This window comes from Micromys minutus (genome assembly GCF_963924665.1).
Source record: "Micromys minutus genome assembly, chromosome: 3".
In the NCBI taxonomy this organism is placed as follows: domain Eukaryota; kingdom Metazoa; phylum Chordata; class Mammalia; order Rodentia; family Muridae; genus Micromys; species Micromys minutus.
Window position 1 is genome coordinate 94,023,692 of NC_137972.1, and position 24,694 is coordinate 94,048,385.

A 24,694-nucleotide genomic window follows, 5' to 3' on the forward strand; every position below is an offset into this window, starting at 1 on the left:
TTTCCACTGCTGATACAGTTGATTTAGTTCCCAGTGAGATTCGGGAGTCAGAAATTAATTACCAATGATACTGCACTTCTGAAGGTTGCCTTCCCTTTGAATAATTCTGGGGTGCTGCACAGTGCTTCTGGGCTTATGTTAGGATAGTGTCCCTTCTTCCTGGCTTCATAAAGCCAGTGCTGTGCGTGTGGCTTTGGGGCCAAGTGTGCAGTCGCTGAACCCAGCTGCCTGGGCTCCGACCCCACTCTGCTTCCTCAAAGCTGAATTACTTTGGGTAAGTTATTTAACCTTTCATGTCTCAATTTCTTCATCCAAAAATAGGGATGGTAATAATAGTATCATCCTTTTAAAGCGGTCATGAGGAAACTTGTGTTCATCCCTTAGAACTAGATTCTGGAACTCAACCAAAGCTGGGGTCTCCAGGCCCCTGAATGGAGCGGAGACAAAGGGCTCTCTTCACAAGACTTGGACAGGATTCCTCTGAGCTAAACGCCCATGTTTAAGTGAGTTGTTACTTCCCTCCATTGCAGTGGGGCCTTTCTGATTCTGCAGGTCACACTAGGTCAGTGGCCTGGGCTTCTTCTCCAGCATATTCGCTGCCAATGGCCTTAGTCCCCCTCTGTGGGAGCTACTGTCATGCTTTTCTTATTTTTGCATTTGAATAGTTTGGGTTGAGATTGTTGGGATTTTCTGGACTGTAGCTCTCCGCTTCCCTCTCAGCAGCGAGTGCTCTCTGTTCTCTGTGTGCCGTGTTCAGCAGAACACAGTGGAGAACGCTGTTTTGCCTTGATGAAAAGAGCAGCTTCCTTGGTTTGGAGAATTTTCGGACATGAGTGGGAGGCCTCGTGCTGTCAGACTCACACGGCACCTTCCCAGCCTTTGAAAACATCTGGAGTCACTTCAGATGCTGTCTTCCCCAAACCTCATGGTGTCAGGACAGAAGGAGGGGGGCTTCTGTGGCACAGGGATGAGACAAAGGTCCCTCACTTCTCTGTCTCAGCAGCAGCCCACACTTGCAGGCGTTGTCTAGTTCTCTGTTCAGATACCAGTAATTGCAAATCAAACAAGGATATGGCATCTTTTCACTCCAAGTAAGATTCGGGAGTTAGAAATTAAGAAATTAGAAATTAATTACTGACGACACTGTAGTTCTGAACGTTGCCTTCCCTTTGAAAAATTCTGGGGTGGCGCACAATGCTTCTGGGCTTTTATTAACAACATTAGACGTTCTCTTGGATCATGGGCCACCTAGCTTTTGATTGATTTCTAAGGAGAGAGATTATGTTTGTGGAAAGACAATGCCTGGCAGTTTAGGTCTTTCTTTTTTCTTTACTGGCTTCCTCCTTCCCTCCCTATTGTATTCCTATTGAACCAAGGAGCACAGGAAGAACTTCCTACACTGACGGACCCCACACTTACCCTTTGTCTCCTACGTGGCCAAAGTTATTTTAGCTGAGTAAGTCGTGTGGACAAAGTCCATTTTTTCAGCACATGTCCTGGCAGGGGCTGTGTGGACAGATGGTTGCTGCTATAAAGCTGATTTGAATAATCAGGGTCCTCGGTTTTCAGGGGTCTCCCAGGCTCTGAGCTCTCTGCTGCCTGAGCTGCCTGTCTTTCAGCAGGCTTGAGCTGTGTGCCTGTTCCCCTCCCTCAGACAAGTACATGTCAACTTACGTGACTTTACCATATGGCACGTTAAAGAAGATGGCAGGTTTCATAAAGGAAGACGACAGTAATGGATTCTAATGTGGCAGATCCTGTTTTGAGAAATCCACATTCCAAGTAATAGTTAAAAACAGAGAGCAAGAACAAGAGAGAGCGTGCAGGAGAAACGGTGACAGGAGAGGAAGCCCCTTTAAAAATAGAAATGTTGTTTAGTAAGTATAGAAAGATGACGGGCTGTACTAGTAATCACTGTGTAATTCTCTTTGTAATTCTTAAGAAACAACAGGTGCTGGAAGGTTTGGCCAATGTCACAACTCACAGACTCCCAACACAGTTGACTTGGGAAGAGCAAAGAGAAAGTGCATGTGATAGTCCACATCTTACGCAGTGGCCAAGTGCTGAGACCGTGTGACAAGATGTACTGCTTGGTTTATAACGTGGCCTTCACAGTGCTCCCGTGGCAATATTTGGGCTGAATTTAGTCACAGCAATGCAGGCAGATGAATTCAGACAACTTGGCTGAGCTCTTTGAGGAATCCAGAGCTGAGCAGAACAGAGCAAAGCACAGGGACCTCCCAGGGAGGAGAGGAGGCATGGACGGGGAGTGCATAAATGAAATTCTAAGCTCAAAAAAAGAAAGCGATCTCTTCATGGTTGCTGCCTCTATTTCTATTTGAGTTTCTGCCCTGCCTTCCCTCAGAGATTGACTGAGATTGCGATGTATAAATCAAATAAACTTCTTGATTCCTGAGTTATGATGTTTCTCAGCCACAGAAAGCAAAGTAGAATACCCAGGAAAGGAAACACTCAACTAAGGAATCGTCTAGATCTGATCTGTCTGTGGGCACGTTTATGGGGCATTGTCTTGACTGGTGATTGATATGAGAGGGCAAAGCCCATCTTTGGCAGCACCATTCCTAGGCCTAAGATGTAAGAAAGCTGGGGGTGGGGGGCACAGACCTGGGAATGAACCAGAGAAAAGCCAGCACACTGCATTCCTTCATGTTTTCCGATCCTGCTACGAGTTTCCTTAATAATCGATTGAGACCCACAAGTGTAGGAAAATAAACCCTTCCTCTCCCCAAATGACTTCTGCTCAGAGTGTTTTATCACAGCAACAGAATATCAAACTAGGACAGCATTAGCAAAACTCAGACAATTAAAATATGGTGAACTGTTGGGGATGGTCTCACCAACTGACTTGCTCTGGGTTGTTTGTTAGTTCTAGCTGTTAACTGTGGTTAATTGTGGCAATTGTTATAACTATGTGTTGTCACCATTTGGGTGTGATTAAATCTGTGAAAGGAGGCATCAGTCATCCCACTGAATAGAGATAGGACCCAGGCTTTTCAGGCCCAACCAGGCTGACACAGGTTGGTTGGCTATATTTGAAGCTAGGACGAACACTGAGGTGCCGTACCCAGTTGCCTTAGTACTGACGCAGCCATAAATCTTGTCACATTTTACAGGGTGTTTAAGAAAAGCAGTTGGCATGACCTTTTCCTAACCAAAGTGAAGGGTAAGGCTGCTTGTTTTGTGTGATTGGCTGAACCCATCATCATCTAGAATGTTTAAAAAGTTGTACAGCTAAGAGCTGCTCACTGGGGGCAGGTTGGGTGGGTTGAGTCATGTCGAGGTGGCCTCTTGAGACTTAATGAAAAGCCACAATGGCTGTAAAGGAACATACATGTGTAATGCATAGTTTTAACCTTAGCCCCTCAGAGCTTTGCCTGTACCACGTGAAATGTTTTGTTTTCATTAAAAGAGCTCACAGTTGGTAATGATTTGGGTGGGGGTGGGCCAGACCGGTTCCATCAAGAACAAAATCACAAATCCAGCTAATAATGAAAAGAGAAGACTTGCTTTTATTATTTTCTAATTAAGGAGTTGAACTTTATAGCTGGGAAAATAAGGCTTTCCTCAGCAAGTGTAATACCCTTTATCCAGCAGGGTGCTCCACACGACCCTTCACTCACACAAGGGCCCATTCAACTAGGAACAAGTGCCAGCAAATGACTGGTCACACCCCTTTGAGATGAAGGGCCAAGAACAGGGAGGGACATACAGCACAATGGCCCAAGGGCACTCTGGGAGGAGTGGATCCGGGGAGTCCCCATTAGCTTCAGAGGAGGGGCAATTACACCCTACTGTTCCTCTTAAAATCACAACCAACATCAGGTAATAGCTCTGGGAACCAATACTATGCAGCTCTTTTGTATACACGCAGCATCCTGTCCTATGGAAAACTCTCTGGAAGCTCACAGTTCCCCACAGATCGTCCCAACATGTCTTGAGGGTTTCCACCCTCTCACTCCTATTTGGCTCCATTTCCACCATATTCCCAAACCTATGAGGGGTAGCTTTTGGTTCCTGATTAAGTTTACATCACAATTGCTGGCAGTTTTATATTTTGATCTTTGAATAAAAGGCCAGCCTCAAAGAATTACCCTTGTGCAGGAAGGACGTCACCCACAGGAAGTCAGTGCTGCCCGTCCTCAGGACCCAGCCACTTGCTGTTATGTTAGCATATGGTCCTGCAGCTGTCCCATATAACTCCCTCCACAGTTGGCAGTCTAGGTTAAATCATCAGAGACTAAGGGATGTGCTGAAACACAGAGCTTGGCACTGGCCTCAGCCTAGAAGTGAGAGAGGCAGCAGGCTGTGTGGCAGAGCAAGGACCCAGAGCGTGTACTCACAGTGTGACCGACTCGTTATTCATCCCTTGGAAAGCATTCCGTGGTATGGTGGTTATGTGTAAGTTATCACAGATTTCCCTTGGGGAAAGAAATGAGAAATATTTACTTTCCAAATTGTAGCTGCAAATAGGAAATGGTTATGCATAGCAACCAGCCCGATACTTACAGAATGAAATTAAATTCAGAGGAGGAGATCTTCGTAACATCTGGAAGGGTTCGGATGCCTGTGTTACAGATGCTCCTGTGATTCAAGGCAGGGTGGTGATGTGGGCAGAGAGTATAAGCAATTATCAGCAAGTTATAAATATGAAGGCGAGGAGGACGGCACTCTACAGACACTGCTTCACATTAAACTTTAAAATATTGAACTTGGCTTTATGAGTTACATGCTTAGCTGATGAAGACAGTCAGAACTGAAAAGGCTCCATTGCTAGGAGAAGCTCACATAAGGCTTCTTGTTTAGAGGTTTAGAGCTGAGATCATGCTTCTATGTCTTTTGCCTCTGTATTTCCAGCTCATCTTTCCTTTAAAGCCATTGTATTTTCCTCTTGAGTTGCAGTCCGTTGCCTCCTGATAACTACTGTACCCCATACTATTGATAGTTTCAGTAAGGAACCTTTTTCTTTTGGAGCAGGTTTTAACTCTAACTGTGCAGGAATATTAATGTGTTAGAAACTTAGCTACTTTGTGGTTCAGAAAGTTCTTCCTAGTATCCCATTGAAACCATTGAACATTCCTTTTGTGGTTGGAGACGCTCACTGCTCTTGCTTTTATTTAATCTCTAAAGAGGAGAGTGGCTCGTGTGACAGAGAAATTGAAGAACACTCATTATAAGAACGAGACTCCTTCAGAGACATGCAGGCGTCTGAACTTCTGCCAGTGGACATGGGCTCCAGACAACTGGTAGGAGCTGCCTGTCCCTCTGATGACAATGACACCCAGTGGGTTTCTCTCCAGGCTCTCCCATCTCCTTGTTACTATTAATTCATATGAAGGAATACACTACAGGGATAAAGGTGTTCAGAGTCAATTGCCTTGTCTACACTAGGGTTAGCAGGAGACTGTAGTGTGGACTCGAGTTGGGGAATCCCATATTTTGGGATGCAATGCTATTTAAGAAAGATAATGGGCTAATAAGAGGCTGTACTGGTCAAATTTGGGTCTAAGGTTATCCTTAATGCCTTTGAAAGTGGTAGATACTCGTGCACCCAGGGTACTTTGGAGGTTGGGATATGTCTTGGGTTTGCAATTGTTCATAGAGAGAACTATACCACCTCTAGCTACAGCTTCTGCATGACTCCTCCGAGTAAGACTGACTGTGTAAGTCATCATAGACAGGCCCCTTCCTCTGCTTTATTTTATTTTATTTGCTCATTTGGATGGTGGTGGAAGTGGTACTCCGTGGGGACTCCTGAAACTTAGTTTATCATGAAGTAGAGAGAAGGGCATCTCTGTTAGGAGGGTGTAAACTTTTCTGTGTGGTAAGAATGACTTGTTAGGTGGGAAGATCCATTGCCAATACAGCTAAGACTATAGAAAATTTTAGGAATCTTGCATTGCTGGTAGGGTCGATTGCTCTTGGACTATGGTGGGACTTGATTTGTCATGCTAGCCAGTAACCTTGGTAGGATTTAATGGGAAACAGAAAATAAAGATTGAGTTTACCTGGTACAGTGCCTACCTCAGGAACCACTTAGAAAGTTTTCCCTTGATGAATGAATGAACTAATGAGATGAAAGAGAGGAGACTCTCCTGTGCAGTGGGGAAGACCCAATTGGAATTGCTTCCTCCAGCTTTGTTTGTACCACTGACCTTAGACGTTCTCCTTGGCCCTTTATAACGTGTTGTGAATCCCCCATTCCCATTTTCATTTCTGAAACCCACTGCAAAGTGGAAATGCTATCCTCTGGTGTGTGGGGCAGAAGGAATGTGGGGAGCCCCTTATATGTGTGTAAAATCTCCCAGAATAGTAAAAAACAAGAAATACTGATTAGATTTAAACCAAAAGACTAACAAGGAGAAACAGGCAAAAACAATGTTGACTATTGATCAAAAACCTTAAGGGTATTGCAGAGATGGCTCGGTGGTGAGAAGTTAAGAATGTTTGCTACTCTTCCAGGTGACCAGAGTTCCGTTCCCAGCACCCACACAGCATCTCACAACTGCCTGTAACTCAAGTTCCAGAGCATTATATATCCTCTGCTGTCCATTGTGGGCACTCCATTCATGTACAAACTTATACTCAGACCCACATATATACATATAATAAAATGTTAAATTATCAACCAACCAAACCCTCTACAACTCCCATGGACTAAAACACCAACTATTGAGCACACATGGAGAGAGACCTATGGCTCCAGGTGCATATGAAACTGAAGATATCATAGCAGTGTCTGGCATCAATGTGAGAAGAGGTCTTTGGTCCAGGGAGGGCACGTTTTCCCAAGGTAGGGGAAGCCAAGGCAACGGGGTGAAGAGGGTGATTAGGAGTGAATGCACCTTTGTGAAGACAAATGAAGGGGGAGGGGAGATGAGAGTGGGGTGGGAAAGGGATAAAATTTCAAATGTAAATACAGAGAGTATCTAATAAAAAACAAACAAACAAAAAGGTTGAAACAAAACCTTAAAAACACTCCCCCAAACGTCTTTCAACGTTTTGATCACTTTCAATTTCACAGATACCCATCTTCCCTCCACAGATGTTTATAAAGGAACATTTTCTCACAGGTATTTTAACCGAGGGAGGTTTGTAAAAGCACCGGGTTCAATGTATAGCAGGTTTTTGGTGTTCTGGATCAGTCTGTGAAGAAAGAAAGGGGGAATGGCAGTAGTTTAGTGGATGTCGGGATTCATGGCACTGGTCACCAGGCATTCTTAACTAAAACCCTGCCAACGACATCAAATACTTTCAATACCTAACACAAGTTCCTGGAATTTTGGGGTGTCCTGAGGATCCTGCCAGCTATTTCCAAGAAGCTGTGTCCTCTCTTCCAAAATGACAGGTGTAGGCATCTTAGCTGGGAGTTTATCTGTGCCTATCTCTACTTTTGCTCCTCCGTACCAGATAACACCAAGGTCCAGGACTCCTGGCCAAGTAGAGCTTACCCAATATTGGGCCTGAACACTGGGGATGAGAGGAGGGAATAGTCCCAGGAGAATGAACAAATAAATACAGTCCCTTGGAGGCAAACCAGGTCAGTTCATACTGAGTTGATAGGCACACTGAGAAGTTATACAGATAGACACACATCCAGAGTAGCGCAGGACAGATGCCTTGGGATTCAGATTTCTGAAATCTCACACACATCCTATAGATAATTATCTATGTATGATCCGCATCCTCCGAGCTTTCCTGAGCTAGTGTTCCATTCTTAGATGATGGTGGTGGTGGTGGTGGTGGTGGTAGTGATACCCTTCCCCATTACTCTTACAACCCTCCACTGGTTTATTTTCTCTCCCTTCTGGTTTCCTTTATAACAATGTTATCAATAGTGTGGGTTCTTGGGGAATGAATGTGACTAGTTTACACTAAAATCTCTGCCAATGTTGATGGTAAAAGTTGAATGACTTTTCTCATTATTCAGTTAAAGAGTAACAGGACTTGAAAGGGATCTAGTCTTTCTGATTCCAAGTATAATCTTCATTCTACAATACTATAGTGACTGCTGACACTTGCAACATGGATAAGGTTAGAGTCTTTAGATGTGATTTATTTTGTGGTAGTCATTCTTCTAATAACTGAATCAAGCAACAATCAGTCAGACAAGCGAGAGGTAGGGACTGTTCTCTTGTAAAGATATCTTTGTGGTCTAACCATGGAACATTTATTCATACACTTACACATTCTATCAACACTTGTTGAGTGTCTATTCCTAGCAAGCACTGCCCTAGCTATGTAAGATACCACTGTGGACAAGCACAGAGACTACATGAGGCTAGCATATAAGACTTAGGACCTCCTTTAGAAGCCCACAAACATTCCTGTGAGAGGGCTTTCTTTTTCTTTCAGTTGATGTCTTGCTTTGTTTATCACTTGCTGTCCTGATGATGCTTCAGCATTATCTGGGAAGCCTGTTAATGTTGCATAATTTCAGGTCTGGGACTGTACAATCATCTACCAAAGAATGAACCCAATGTATAATGCACAGTAAATCCAGACAATTTCTTTGAAATTTAAATATCCATTGTTCGGATTTTTCTCTAATTGTTTAGTGAATTACCCCCAATTCTCTGGCTATACTATCATGTCCTGATGGATATTTGTATTTCAACTTCTTTGTGTTCTAGCAGCTCTTAGGCTAAGACAGGCAATAGAGCAGATCTTTGTGTGCTTATCAATTAATTTGTTTAGATAGTTACTCACTGGACCATTGATGGAGTCCTTCTGGTGTAATGGAAAACACAAAAGCTTTGAAGAAAGATGAGGTTGGATTCAGTCTCAGCCCAGCCAGTGTCTAAAGTATCCACACACTCTCCCAGCTTCTATTCCATTCTCTGAACAAATGGTAATTGTCTAACTATGCTGGGCAGCCATGAGAGTAATAATACAACCAACCTAGGGGAAACTCAATGCACAAGAGAGTACCAGTATTTGATGTATGTCTCTTCACTTCCTTTTGACTTGCCTACAGGGAAATTTGAGGGTCTTGCAGGAAGCCATGGTGGGAGCCATCTGTGGTGGCATAAGAAGCCTGGTTTGTAAGTCATGTGACCTAGTGTCTAGTCCAGCTCTGATACTAACCTGCTGTATGAAATCAGGCAAGTGAGGTTAATACAGGTTTGTTGCCTGGAAGCTGAATCGAGCCATTCATCTCTCATCTCTTTTTGAGTTGGGCATGTCTGTGCATGATCATTTGGAAACATGTACTTTTAAGACTAAAACTCACAATAATAATACCAATAAAGCCCAATTTTCACAGACTTAACACAAGGCTTCTCATGGTTACTATTAACGAAGCACTCACTTGAAAGAATAACTGGGCCTGAACAGCCTCTGATGAGCCAACTCCAGATCCCTAAGCTCCTTTCCAACTTCTCACCTACTCCAAATATTTTATACCCCTCCCCCAAGTCCCATGAGGCAAGAACTACTTGGTAGGACTTCACAATGTCAATTTTAATTTCCAGCATTGTGTTGTTGATGTTTCAGAGTTTACACAGTTCCTAGGGAGAAGCAGTCATCACCATAGCAACTTTCAGGCCACTGCAGTGAGAGAGATTAGTTCCTGCCCAGACCTAGTAATTGTTGCAGTCTTTGCCTCTTAGATTCCTAGCACTGGATGCTTGAACACAAATACCAAGTGGGCTCCCAGCAGCCAGGGTAATAGTGTACAGCAATAAGCTATCTGTTAGCTGATGCTTACATTTCAGACAAATTGAGGAGGTTGTCAAAGGCATTAGCTTCTATCCTTTCCAGGGAATCACTCTGAGAGATTTCACTAGGGAAGAGGGAAAAAAAAGTACAAATGAGAGACATGAATATGTCCTTGTGATAATAATCCCCCCCCCCGTGTGTGTGTGTGTGTGTGTGTGTGTGTGTGTGTGTGTGTGTGTGTCCGTGTGTGTCCTCTGTGTCCTCTGAGAAGGAACAGGAACGTAGACATTTTTCTCACATCATTAAAGGTTAACCTTTGCCTCTAGGAGTACCAGTGGATTTCTACAACACTAGTGCAGTTGAAATATGAGTTTTGGTCACTCCCACTTATATAAAAGTCTGTTTTCTTGTTTGCCTGACTCTGAATCACACATTGTTGGAAGTGCATAGGACCTTTTAAAAATGTCTGGTCAGGTTCTGTTGCTTGACAGCTGTGGAAAGCAATATAATAATCACACGATGGTACCAGGCTACAGTTGAGATCTCTGAGGCACACATGCATCACTTCAGTGAGGCTTTAATTTGAATTGAATTAGCTGTTTCCTAACTTAACTCTTGACTTCTCAAAACCTATTTCTGAGGCTCGTTCAAGGTAGTTATAGAATGGATGGTGGAATCACTTTTCCTCTAGTGTCTCAGTCTGTGAACAAATTCATGACTAGGAATTTCTTCTGTTCTCATCTGAGTCCCTAGTGGCTTCATATTGTCTGGTACATATCTACAGATTGAATGAATAAGAGGACAAGTGGACTACTGGTTTAATTTATTTCTTAAGAAAGAAACAAAAGTAAATGAATAGGCTCTGGCATAGATCAAACCCAAGCATGGTGGTAATGTCAAAATCCCCACAATAGCTGCCATTTGCTGGCAGCTGAGAAAAGTCTCCAGTCCACAAGTGTGGGTTTGTGCATTTCTAAAGTTAATGCTCACAGAAGGCTTCAGACTCCATGAGAACTTTAGCTTAAAGAAAGGCAGTGCCTAAGGCAACAACATTGTAATGGATAGCTCCTGGGCTGTTTCATCTCATCCGTATCTGATAGTTTGCTTATTTAACTGTGCCTGCTTTTAGTAGGAGGTCTCAATGAGTGTTCACAAAAACTTACGAACACTCAACATCTAAACTTCAAAGCAGAAGAACTCCCACACCACAGTGAGTTTCCTGTAACCATACTGTTATTGAGGACTTTTAAAGATTTATTTTATGCACTATGTATATTTCTCTCTGTATATGTGAATGTGTGTGAATATACCCTCAGAGATGCATTGGCCCCCATGGAGCAGGAGTTACAGACAGTCACAGAATGTGGATGCTGGGACCTGAACTCCTCAGCCAGAGCAGGAAGTACTCTTGATAATAATATTTTTAGTGTTATCATTGCTCGCTAATACCTTAAGGAACATCAGAGGTTTTCTACAGAGCCAAGGTGGTCAGTGCAGTCTGTCTAGGGTATGTGAATCTGTTTTAACAGTCACTTGGATTTTTTAGTGATGGCTGGTGGGGAGGAACTAGCCAGCAGCTGAGTCAGTTTGGCTCAGGCTAATGTCAATGGAGATGATACAGCATTCTCTTTCTGAGACAGGCTTCTATCTGAGTATGAGGTCTATGAGACTCTAGAAGCTGAGACCCGAGAACAAGAGCCCCTCAGAGGACAGGAGATCATACGACATCATCGGGCAGTTTCATGCTTTTAATTAACACAGCTAGAAATAATGTGCTTTTGTCCTGCACTTATTCTATTTTAGACACAGTGATTATCTTATGATGCACGATAAATTCTAACATGTTTTCATCAGTGTGGGAATTCTTAAAAAAGGGTGACATTAGGGAATAGCTGCTATAGCAGAGAGGGACTTTTATGATTGAAATCTATTTCTTTTCTACATAAAAAGAATGTTATCATTTATCAAAATGCATTCAATTCTTTGAAGCAAGGTTAATTATCTGGATTTTAATGACTCTTGAAAATCATACCATTTCTTCAAAGGCTGCTAGATATTATTTGTGTCATAAAGATAAAGATAGTTGGGTTTCCTAAACACAGTTTCTCTCTTAGAAAAATTATCCCTTTGCAACTACATTTTCCCTTAGAAAATAATTCATTGTGTCAATTATAAATGGCTTTTGATATGCAGTATCTTACTTACATTTTTACGACCTCATTAAGTCCCCTGAAAGCTTGTGATGGAATTACTTTGACAGGGAGATAGGTGAGAGATCTAGAAAAGAAAAAAAAAAAGGTGAGAGCTTATGGGTTAGGACTGGCTGTTTTCCAAATTTACAAAGAGTGGTGTGTGTGTAGTATGTGCATGTGTGTAGTATATGCAGTATGTATGTGTGTATAGTGCATGTATAGTATGTGCATGTAGTGTATTATGTGTGTAGTGTGAAAGTAAATATGTGTAGTATGTTTATGGCGTATGTGTGTGTAGTATGGGTGTGCAATGTGTGCATGTAATGTGTATGTGTGTGGTATGTGTGTGTAGTATTTTTGAATTATATGTGTAGTGTATATGTATATGTAATATGTGTGTATGTCTGTTTGGTATGTGTGCATAGTATGTGTGTATTGTGTCTTTGTGTGTGTTATATATGTAGTATGTGTATGGTATGTGATTGTAGTGTGAGTGTGCAGTGTATGCATGTAGTATGTATTGTGTGTGTAGTTTGTAAGTGTGTGTATTGTGTGTGTTTGTATGTGTATGTGAGTGTTTGTGTGCATTTGCCACTATAAGATTAATAACTAGGTTCTGGTTTAATAGTGTAACTTATATCAGTAGGAGATTATGCCAGGTGTCATTCTTTTTTAAATTAACTTATGTATTCACTTTACATCTTGGTTGCTGCTCCTCCCTCCAGTCTTCCCCTTCACACAGCCTCTATCCCTCCCTCCCTCCCGTAGTCCTCTGAGAGGTTGGAAGCCCCCCACTGGGTACCCCTCACCCTGGCACATCAAGTCTCTGAAGTGCTAGCCACATTCTCTCCCATCAGGGTCAGAGAAGGCAACCCAGTTAGGGGACTGTATTCCAAAGATAGGCAACAGCTCTAGGGACAGCCCCTGCTCCAGCTATTGGGGGACTCACATGAAGTCCTAGCTGCACATCTACTACCTATGTCCAGGGGGCCTAGGTTCAGTTAGGTTCTGCTCTTAGGTTGGTGATTCAGTCTCCGGGAGCTCCAAGGGTCCAGCTGAGGAGACACTGTTGGTCTTTCTGTAGAGTTCCTATGTCCTTCAGGGCCCTCAATTCTACCTCCAGCTCTGTTTCAGTTTCTTCATTAATACAACTGGAATAACAATTCCTATCTTGTTGAGAGATTTTATGGAGATAGGGCAGGACACCAAGGAAATAGTTACCAACAGTTCTGAAGTGATCTCAGCTTGGTTTTGAAAATGGGCAAGAAGCTGTTGGGAGCTGTGAGGAAGCAAGTGGGCATATGACAGAAAGCACGTGGGCAGGAGAAAGAAAGCTGCAATGACGGTGTTTCCATGTCACTGAGAAGATGGCTGTCAACCACCATTACCTTCCGCAGGCAGCTGATTCCAGTTTCTGAACCTAATCACTTTCCTCCTAGAATTAATTCATGGCCATCTCCTGTTGTTTGAGGGAGCAGTTATGAGAGGCTTTCCTTCAGACACTCAAAGTCACTACCTAAGCTTTCTTAAGCTGTGGCAGGACTTAAGATTTGAGAAAAGAGTAACAGTCAACCATAGCAAAACCAGTACCAACCGGTGTGTGAGCATCAAGATAACTTAGGACATGCTTCTTCAAGGAAAGGGTCAATTTTCAACATTTTTTGAGTATTCACAATGGCTCAAGACTTCTGAGCCCAAGGCTCTGAAGAAAGTGAATCAGGACATTTATGGTGTCTTAGTTTATGTTTTACTGCCGTAAACAGACACCATGACCAAGGCAGCTCTTATAAGGACAACGTTTAATTGGGCTGGCTTACAGGTTCAGAGGTTCAGTCCATAATCATCAAGGCAGGAACATGGCAGCATCCAGGCAGGCACGATGCAGACGTTCTATATATAGCTGAGAGTTCTATATCTTTATTTGAAGGCTGCTAGCAGAAGACTGGCTTTCAGCAGCTAGGACGAGGGTCTTAAAGCCACAACCATAGTGACACACCTACTCCAACAAGGCCATACCTACTCCAACAGGGCCACACCTTCTTATAGTGCCACTCCCCTGGCCAAGCATATACAAACCATCACATCTGGTGAACACACTCATGTGACAAATAAGCCCTTCTGTTTAGAAGGGATTGCCTTAGCCACCTGGAAAGCACAGCTTTCCGAGAGCAGACTTCAGCCAGCAGGTGACAGAGGGGACTTGCTGCCTTCACAAGTAGCTGTTCGAGTTATGCACAGCCGCCTATGACTTTAATTGTTCCACATGACAGAAGAACAATGGAGTGATATGAGTACTTCCTTTTGTCAAGACACCATGTCACAAAGAGATGGAGTAAATCAACCACAGCAACAACCAAGCTGACTGACCAGAATGCCCTTTTCTCTGTGCAGTATTGCACAGAAGCCCGCCATTGAACCCCAACTCCTCTGCTGGGAAGCAAGACTTCTCCTGGAAGAATGTTCTACCTTCTCTGTTCTTCTCACAGAGCCACCCACGAACAGTTCCTTCCTTGCAGACAATGCAGAGGAGTTTCAGAGACTTCATTACTGAAAAATACTCTAACTCAACAGCATCTTAGAGACCAGGAAGAAGGAATAATACAAGCAAGATCTCTGGTTCTTTTCTCGAGGACAGTCACACCAAGCACCTCTCCTCACCATTATTTAATCAGAGCTCTTGGAAACACAGTGGGCAGTGGAGGGAGAAAGCTTTTTGCCATGGTGTGTTTGCTTCCTATATTTCTCCTGGAATCATGTCCGCTTGGCTTCCTGATTAAAAACACAGTTTTATTGCTCTGTGCGCTGCCATGCCAATAAATTTCCGAAAGAGAAATCTGTATTCTACTGTACCCCATGCAACATCAATAAAACTGACAGCCAAATTCCGATTCCAGAATCTTTATAGCTCTGGATAATGCAGTGCAGAGCGTGTTTTGGAGAGCGTTTCCGCAAAAGCTTCAGCTGAACCCTTCAGAGCTGTTTATTCATGCAAATGGAGCTCAACAGCCTGAGCCTCTGGGCAGACAGCCTCCTCTTCCAAATGGGAGCATGCTGTGGTTCCCACAGGAGCAGTTTGGTTTGGATTTGACCAGGGAGTTTGCCTGAGCTCTTGATTGATGTAGGGCTGAGGAGCAAAGGTTGGGCTGAAGTGAGAGAGCTGTAGATCACACTCCGGCTGTCCCCAGTGCAAGATGAAAATTTTCAGCTGATGCGGATTCTGCAGAGCAGGAGAGGCAGCTGAGAGGAGAATACAGAGTACCCACCACCAGAAGGACAGGCGTGAATAGCTGGTGGCTTTGTGGATGTGACTAGGTCAAGAGGCAGACCTGGGGTCAGAAGATAAAGAGAAAAGTAAAGCAAAGAGGTGCTTGGTGCTTTCAGAGCAGATGCATTCCTAGGAAGCAGCATGGAGAACATGGTCACGCGGCTCCAAAAATAGATTCAAAATGGTTTCTACTGCCACATATTTTATCCCAAGATGTCACGTCTGTTTTTCTCTGATTTGTCTTCAAGTGACAGAAGTTTTGTTCACTCAAGTGTGTGTGTGTGTGTGTGTGTTTTCATTTCTGAAAGTACCTTTCTATGAGTGACCAACAATTTAAACAAATACATTGACCAAATGGTTTTAAGGGGCATTGTGACATTTTTCTGTAAATAAACAATGCATAATGGGCAGATGGAGTAATTGGTACATCTACCCCCTCAGGCAGGCATCGTTTCTTTGTGTTGAAAATTGGGGAACATTCAAAATCCTCTCTCCTTGCTATTTTGAAGCAGTCAAATAATAGTTAACCCTCCCTGCTGTAGGAGGGTGGAATTCTTCCTACCCAGTTATGATTTGTTAGTACCCATTTGGACATCCTCCCTTTGAGGGTGCTTCCTGCCTGATGGTTACTGTTGCTGGAGCCATTCCTCCCACCTGGCTGGGATTTGTTAAAAGCCATTTGAAAGCCTCCCCTTTTGATGGATGGCCACATTATTCATTCCAGGTTACCAGGGATTTTTAGCAATGGGAACAATTTTCCAAATAAGCCTACAATCCTATTCTCATAAACACCAAACACTTAAAAATAAAATGCAGCCATCTCTGGACACAGGGTTGCCCCCTAGTGCCTACTTCTATGCCATTTTGGTGCTGGTTTCACTGAATTTCTTTACCCTGGTGTCTGCTTGTTACCTTGGGATTATTATTAATGCTGAATAAAGAAAAGCAGAAACCATAGAAGGGGACTTAAGAATTAACTAAAATCAGAGACTGGTGTGGTCAATGATCAGGTTATCACAGTGAAGAAATATGCTCAGTCCTTGTACTGGAGAAGTAAAAGAAGAAAGATCTGTTTCCATTCTTTTCCTTCATGACTGGCCCTGACCTTCAGCTGAGATACATCCTTGGGGAGATAGGCTTAGGGCTGTAGTTAGGAATTTTAAGTATGAACCTTGTGTGATGATCTTCAGCATAATAGAGTAAAGTAACTACGTGTGTCTGCCTTCTTGCTCATGACACAGGAGTACTGGGCCCATGAGAGTTCACCTTGCAGCATGGAGCTTTCTCTGAGTGGACGGCTGAGGCACCGCGAGCTGTTGCTCAGATTTCATGTCTCAGTCTTGTAGATGTGACTTTTGGGTTTGTTAATGAATCAACAGTGCAGCACAGGTAACACTTGGATTTTGATGGAATCCTACTTGGCTGTCATGAACAAGTCATGGCAGCTCTTCAATGACAAGAGCTGCCTCAGTTTATCAGCTCTGGAAACTTTTTTACTCACTAACCAAGGCTGTGGTCCCAAGCCACATATGGGCTAAAACTAAAGCTGAAAAAGTGGTCTCAGGTCCTCAGGGTTGGAAATGGAGCCATTCATATTTGAAGGATCCTGTAAATGGCCACATGTCCTGGTTGGTCTTACTGACAACCTGAGTTATCTGGAGACTAAGAACCACAGCTGAAGAGCTGCCTCTATCATGTGGGCCAGTAGCCATGTCGGTGAGAAACTGTCTTGGTAATGGTTGATGCTGTAGGGCCCAGCCTACTGTGGGCTGCGCCAACCTAGGAAGGGAGGCCTGCATTCATAAGGGAGTCAGAGAGGGAGCCACCAAATAGCATTTCTTCATGGTTTTTGCTCCATGTTTCTATCTATACTTTCTTCAGCAAAGGACTGTTACCTGAAAGTGTAAGCTGAAATAAGACTTTCCCACCTCAAGTTTTTTTGTATTTTTATTTTTTTTGTTTGTTTGTTTGTTTATTTATTTATTTATTTTTGAGAATGAAACTAGAACATTGGGATTCCAGCAAAGCCACAGCTTGTTTGAAGTGTGACACAGCCAACTCTGGATTCAGGGTTGCCTTCTAGTGCCCACTTCCATGCCATTTTAGTGCTGGTTTGCTGGTTTTACCAAATTTTCTTATCGTGGAGTCTGCTTAACCTCAGACCCCATGTAGTCCTGTTATCCCAGACACATCCCCATTCCTTAGGGATCACTGCTGCCCCAGCACAGTTCTTAGGTCTCTGTGTAGGATTAACCCTGTAGCTCATGCTGTTGAGTTCTGGTCATCAAAGTAGGACTCTGGGCACAGATGGGGCTATACCATGGAGTTAGTTGTTTCAGTAAATGTTCTGGTGGGCTGCCAAGATGATACTTTAAGACATAGGCCCATCCTCTATCTGTGACACCCGTGGACTGATGCTTCAGGGGATATACTTTCATCCTAAGATTTTACTTCACTCTTCTCTTGTGAGTTGTAGGGAGGCACCACCCCTTTCTCATGGTGGAAATTCCAGAAGGACCATCCTACGCCCAGAGCTCATGCTATGCACTTTAAAAAAACCTGGGCTACTACCTGTGCCCTGTTTTTATCTAGCCCCAATTGCTGAGCTCCCAGTGCACCATGTGGAAGAATTAAGCAAATGAAAATTCTTGTCATCTAGATAAATCCAATTCCCTTGAAGAAAACAAGGCAGTTTATTGTGCCTTCGATTGTCATTCTGATGACTCAGAGATGGGGCTTAAGCCCCCCCCTCTCAGTCTTGGGGGGAGGTAGTTGGTCCAGGTCTCCAGCTTTCTAGTCAGCTCTCAAAGCGAGGTTACTTTGGAAACCGTCAGGGGGGCTCCAGTGCCCTGACTTGAAGGAAGGAGATGACAGATTTAAAAATTCTTGGTTAAGAAAACCTATCAATTGAGATACATTTGAATTATCAAAAGGTCTTTGTTCTACAGAAGGATTCACGGCATGGTTCCTTTAAATAGCAAACTCTCTAGGTGAATGAAAAAAATAGACTTCAATTGACAGTTTTTTTTTTTTTTTTTTTTTTTAAGACAGGTTCTGGTTGCATAAAGCCAATGATAGCTGTAGGGTTCTCACCTCCCTGAGGTTTCTCAGAGTGCAAGCTGCTTACCCCATCAGCCCCGCCTTCTCATAGTCCTAGGCAGATAGCTATGCTGGGAGCAGGAGGCTCCAGGAGAAATCCAAAGCCTGGGTAGAGCCTTCGGTCACCTTTTGGGAGCTCTTACTGCTCCTTCTGCCCAGTGTGGAGCAGGAGAGAAATAATTATCTTAGTCACCATCTAACTGTGTAGGAATGCCACCCACATTATTCAGTCAAGATATCTATAAACACACATATATTTTCTACAGACCGTTAGCTTAGTGCTAGTGCTGCGGCTTGGGTTTTAAAAGGGAGAGCTCAGAGGTCAAAGCTTTTGATTTTTTAAAAAAACCTTTTGTACATAAACTTGTTGAAAAGTGGGCATGTGCATTTAAATTCAAAGAACACTAATGCTCTTGTGCTTATTAAATAAGGTTTTATTCTGCATCTGACAGACACAGATCTCCCAGGTCTTTTTGTTCCTTCTTAGTAATTACAACAATGCTTGCTTTTGTTTAGAATGACACTGAAACAGTTTTCTCTCCATTTAAGTGAGTTATGCGTTGAACCTTCTAAGGGATGGCACTATTAAGGTGACATCATCCCTGGGGGTAGCTTCACTGTGTTCTCTAGGCTTTAGATGTGACCTGGAGCCAGCCGAGGCTGCCTTGCCAACTCAGCGGGAGGTAGGTATAAGTGAAGCATCTGCTGGTTGAGCTTTACATCAGGAAACCCTGGAGTGGCCCCTGTGAACAATGGCCACGTGATTACTTTAGTGAGCTGAGGGCTGGAAACATTTGCTGTATTAGGTCTATTAGCCAGAGCAAGGGCCTCCTTACGGGTTATTTACCTCAAGTTCTTACTACATAGAGGCAGACTCATGCTAGAAAAAGCACAGTGACTTCCTGAAGCACATGGGATTGAAGGGCAGAGCTCAGCTGTTACTGCCTCTGTGGTCCAGTACAACACTCTCCAAGAATCCAGTCACACAACTATACAGTCTTTTGCTTTTCCTGTGAAAAATCTCACCATCTGAAATACTAGCCCTTGGTGTTTTTGAGAGCACACTCAGTCTTTAATTTGAAGGTACATCTGAACTCCGATTCTTCCATGAAACCTCAGTGCCCACTGAGTGGGTTTCTCTCCTTTTTCTGTGCTGTCTGGGCCAAGCGATTTCACTGCTTTTACAGACACATCCTCCCTTCCATCACTGAACACCTAGTTTCTACTGGCTTCTGCTTCTGCCTCGTCTGTTCTCCCGGCCTCACTGTTCCCTAATCACTACTCCTGGTTGTTCTTTACTCAACACTGAACACTTTGGAGTGCCTTAAAGGCTGTTTTATCTCCATTGCACTTGGATTTCTTCATGTCTAGTCTATTTCTCTTCCTGATAACTCCCATTATGCCACTCCAGTGCTCAAGTATCCTCTGGGATGGCCCGTGGCCAACTTGACTAGCCACGCATGCCCTAGACTGACTGTACTCATGTTTCTGTACTTCCTCTCTTTTCATACATAGACATGTACTGTCCAATATGACAGCCACCAGCCCACATGTGGCTGGTCCTCAATAGGCTGGAACTGTGTGAAAACTGTAATGGCTTACAAGTCTTAGAAACATAATAATCATTGAAGACTTAGAAAAAAATACTGTAAAATACCTCAATAAGTTTCTAATTGAGATGGTAACATTTTACATATACTACATTAAGTAGTTTATTGAAATTCATTCACCTTTAGAAAACTTCTTGCATGTGGCTGTTAGAAAAAATTAAATTGTGCCTGTGGCTCACACCTGTGGCTCACACCTGTGGCTCACACCTGTGGCTCACACCTGTGGCTCACACCTCCCCCTGGATCGTGTCTCCTTAGATCTGATGTGTCTTGGACTTGCCTAATGGATCCATGTCATCATTCACATTGTTCTGACCTCTTGGCACATCTCACTCTGCTTCACCTTCTCTTCTAGCACTTTCCTTGGTCATGATGCCCCTTCATGGTAATAGAACAGTGACTAATGTATACCCCCCCCCAGAAACTATAGTTCATTAAGTGAAAAATCCAATGTTAGGTGTGTGGGATACAACCCTCAAGTTGTTGGTCAGGGGTGTCATGAAGACCTCCCCAAACTAATTCAGGCTATTGTCGCTGCCCTTGGTTGCCCAGAGAAGACCCTATTGCTGAAGGTACCATATACTTTGGTTGTAGATCATGGGGAAATCTAGTTGGTGTTAATTGAGCTGATTTCCTTTCTGTTGGCTTTCATAGTACTGGAGGGGGTTATGGGGGCAGCTAGCAGCAAAGGCCATCAATGCTCTTCCTTAGCTGTGAAGTTTGTGAGCTACAACAGTGACTAGTGTGGCAAGGTATGTCACAGGCACACTAATAGCATGAGCGCTAGGGGGTAACTACTGCTTGCCGGTTGTACTTAAGGAGCCCACTCTACAAGAGGAGATGCATGTTTAGTATTACAAATTTGGCTGAGGACATATGGTTGGGATCTCACAGGCTCCTAAGGTGAGCATAGTGCTATTCATTTCCTAAATTGTCATAGTATCAAATGTCCTCAAACACTCCTGTCTCTATGCCCATAGACTGGTGCAGCTCTTGGATCTTATTAGGAAGTTTCCTGTCTACTGGATGGTAGTTAATGCAGAGACTCATAACCGACCAAAGAGCAGAGAATAAATTCCATGGTGTGCTCAGACAGAAATGGGACATCTGTATATGCCTCCTCCCCCCATCAAGGCTAAGGGACCATCGCAGAAGAGGGAGCAGAAGTAAGTACCAGAGGCTGGGGAGGACCATAGTGATACGGTGTCTTCTGGACACATAAGACTGTTACACGCATGAACTCATTCCAGCTGTGATGGTCTGCATAAAGTCTACACAAGGTCTAGCCAGCCAACATTGTAGAACGGAGAAGGGAAGGTCACTCCACCCCAATTTCTGAGGCACACTGTCAATTGATGGCTTCTGGAGGAGGGGGAGTCAGTTTTCTTTAGGGGTGTGGTCCCTACTGGCTTTCTCACTTTCCAGTGGATGAGTATGTGGGCAGTTCAAATTTAACTGGACAGGTTATTTTTCTTTAAGTGAGGTTGTGAAGGAGGATATGAGAGGAGTTGGGGCAAATATGATCAAAACGCATTATATGGAGTATTCAGATAATTAATAAAATATTGTATTTAAAAATCTTATATAATACTAACCTAATACTTAGTACGAGACAAGAACTCACATGTGCTTTGATTCACAGCTTCTTACTGTGAAAGGATGACGCTAGCTGGACTATACCTCATGGCGACCTCATGGCAGGGCCTAGGATGGACAGGCTCAGGGATATGAAGTAGTTGTCTGTTTGTCCTGATATATTTACCAAGTCACAGAAACTTCATGTGCCGCATTCTTTTGTTTGCCTCTCCACTGGTTAGGGATAGGATGGCCAAGTGGGGGAATAGACAAGCCCACTTGGTACTTTTCTCTTAGACTCAGCTCTCACAAGCCCCATCTGATAGCCTTTTAGGGAGATGACGTGGAATAACTTTCCATGAAATGTTTTGACTCTAGGGCGCCACTTTGAGAGTTCGAATTTGCTCATTGATTAAAAAAAATTTTAGCCAGTTGGAACGTCCACAGAGGGAAATGTAGTTTGCCTCTAAGAGAGCCATTTCTAGAGCACCCAAGAAGCTCTTTCAAGGAGTTTATGAAATATCCTGTGAATGAAGATGTTAAGAAGATTCTGTAGATAATGGCTTTTCCAAGTCATCTGTGCAACAACTAAATTAAAAATATAAAGCCTCAGAGGAAAATGGTAAACACATCTAAGCCCTCACTCAAAATCCATTTAAAGTTTTCTAAAGACAAAAGCAAAATAACTTGATGCGCCCTCTAAACTAGAATTCTTCCAGCAATAATACAACATGACAGAAATAACTCTAGCAAATGAAACAACATGCTAAGTTCTCCCCAGGGAATGTCTGTGTCATCTGTAATGGTTTCTCAAAAATATTTCCTCAGAGGTGGAGAATATTATGTTGTCAGGGCAGCAACCCTGTAGATATGCTTTATGAAGCTCCATCACTTATTACAAGCTTCTTGGTCCCAACACTTCAAAACGTCTTTCCCCCTCATTCTCTTTGGAACTGAACAGGTACATACTGGCTGCAGCTGATATACTGTTAATTAATCTGGGGATGGACTTGAAGTACCAGAAATCACAAAACTCAACCAGCCATTCGCCAAAGCTTCTTTGTCCCTTAGGCTAGGAAAGATGGTTCCTACCTCTGAACCCACCATGTTTATGATATTCAGGTGGTTTGTAACCACCTGCATTTCCTTTAGTCATCTGACCATTGGTCCTTTCTCTCATCTGAGTGGAAGACTGAGGGTACCTGCAGGGCAGGGCAGGAGGGTCTGTGGTTCCCACAGTTCAGTGTACAGATCCTGCGTGGTCAGCATGTATGACCTCAATGTTTTCTGTGGCTAGCTCAAGTGAAGCCTGTGGGTGGGAAATAAGGAAAGAAAAGTCCTCAAAAGGGGTCTGGTTGTCCTATGGGGCAGCTGAGTCTGAAGTCATCTTTGACCTGGAGGGGGACCTTTCAGAAGCAGCTCAGGCTGGGTTGTCAGAATGCTAGACTCCAGGCAAGAATGAGCTGTGGTTTTGAGATTTTTAACTCATTCACCTCCCGGGTTGAGTAGAAACAGTGGCTTCCTTCCTTTAATGAGCACCTCCTAGGCGCAAAACTGTTGGGCCATGCTTGGCCGTTAGATGATAGATCTTTGCAGCTTTGTACCTGGGGTGAAAGTTGTTCAGTCTTCCTGAATCATAAATTTGTTATGGTAATACAGTCATGTCATGATGTGAAACCTTGGTTTTCTAGTGCTCCTGACTCTGTTCCACTGCTTGCCCAGAGCCTCGGGCAGAGGCAAGACCCCGCACATTCTCCTTATACAAAGCACAGAATTTTATTGTCAGGCCGAACCACAGTAAAAATCAGAGAAGAGGGCCTCTATTAGAAACTAGACTGCCCGAGACTGTGGTCCTGACCGATTCTGACCATGTAGGGGCTGTGGCAGATTCTGGTGCATCTCACCAGAGCATCCCTGTCCCAGGGCTCAGAGATGGCACTGTGGATGATATATATCCTGAGAAGCTGGGGACCCAGGAGTAACCGCCAGGCATCGGAGTCAAGGGCAGCTGTAGTGCAACAAAGGGTAAGGCCTTCCTTGTGGGAGGTGTTTTGTTTGTGAACTTAGCTTTTCTGAATTTGGCTCAGGTGTTATTAAACGGCTGTAGTTCAGGGCCATGTACAGAGCAGCTGTCAGCAGTTTGCTGCCCGGGAGGGGTCTCGTCCCCCAACACTGTGGAAGCAGAGCCTGGTGAATGGTATTTTAGTTTTCTTCTAAAAAAATACCTGGGAGAAAATTTCTAATCTTCATTAAAGTCTGCATTTTCCCCTGTAACCAAGAGGAAGTATTTGCATAGAGGACATCTGTCCTAAGGAGCCGTCACTCTCTAGTCTGAAGTGAACATGAAGGCTTCTTTCTCTGATTCTGACTCAACTGCCAAACCTCACATACAACCAGCATTATACATGGTTAAGGCACCCTGGCTGCCACTCTGGAAAATGGCATTTTGAAAGGAGGTTTTTGTTACCTTATTTTAAGAAATGGAGGCTGGGGCTAGAGAGAGATGAATCGGGGTTTAAGACCATTTGCTGCTCTTGCAGAGAAACCCGTTTTGACTCCTAGCATCCTAGAGACAGCTCACAATCAACCATCTATAATTCCAACTCCAGGGATCTGATACTTTCCTCTGGCTTCAGTGGGCACCAGACACCCATGCGGCACACATACATACATGCAGATAAACACTCATATATACAAAATAAAAACATTTTAAATGTTTATTTAATTCCCCCTCTCTCTGTGTGCATGTCTGTCTGTGTGTGTGTGTGTGTGTGTGTGTGTGTGCATGTATACGTTTATGTGCACCATGTGCAAGCTAGTGCTCACAGAGGCTGGAGGGTGTCAGAAGTCCTGGAACTGGACTTGTAGACAGTTGCAAGCTGCCCGTTAAGGGTGCTGGGAAGCAAACTTGGGTCCCCTGCAAGAGCAGAATGTGTGGGGTCATCTGTTCAGTCCTATATGAATAATGTAAAAGACAAAAATAAACAAAGGCTGATTAGTGGGCTTGAGAAGCAGACAGTGGCAGGTGAAAGGGCAGAAATGGGGCCTGAATTCACAGATTCAGAGGTTAAGCAATCAAAACCCCAGACAGCCCAAGGAATTATTGTTTTCTTGAGGATCTACAACCAAAGCCAAAGGAATTCTTTATGTGATGCAGTGGATTCCATGCTTTTCACTGAGATTGTAGGAGCTGTCCTGCTGGGGTTTCAATTGTCTAAAATCAAAGCGTGATGTACACAAAGCTTGGAACAAGGAGACATTTCTCAGCGAAATCA

General features: G+C 43.6%; 1 protein-coding gene across 1 annotated transcript in view; it reads right to left on the reverse strand.

Annotated features, from left to right (window-relative positions):
- LHCGR (luteinizing hormone/choriogonadotropin receptor) overlaps positions 1-24,694 on the reverse strand; it is a gene marked incomplete at both ends in the record, with an annotated part of 46,884 nt that overhangs the window by 16,947 nt on the left and 5,243 nt on the right. Inside the window, 5 exons of the mRNA XM_080914025.1 lie at positions 4,362-4,439; positions 4,528-4,602; positions 7,090-7,164; positions 9,728-9,802; positions 11,884-11,955. Coding sequence (XP_080770151.1) covers positions 4,362-4,439; positions 4,528-4,602; positions 7,090-7,164; positions 9,728-9,802; positions 11,884-11,955 — 375 coding nt within the window. The remainder of the gene's footprint in view (positions 1-4,361; positions 4,440-4,527; positions 4,603-7,089; positions 7,165-9,727; positions 9,803-11,883; positions 11,956-24,694) is intronic.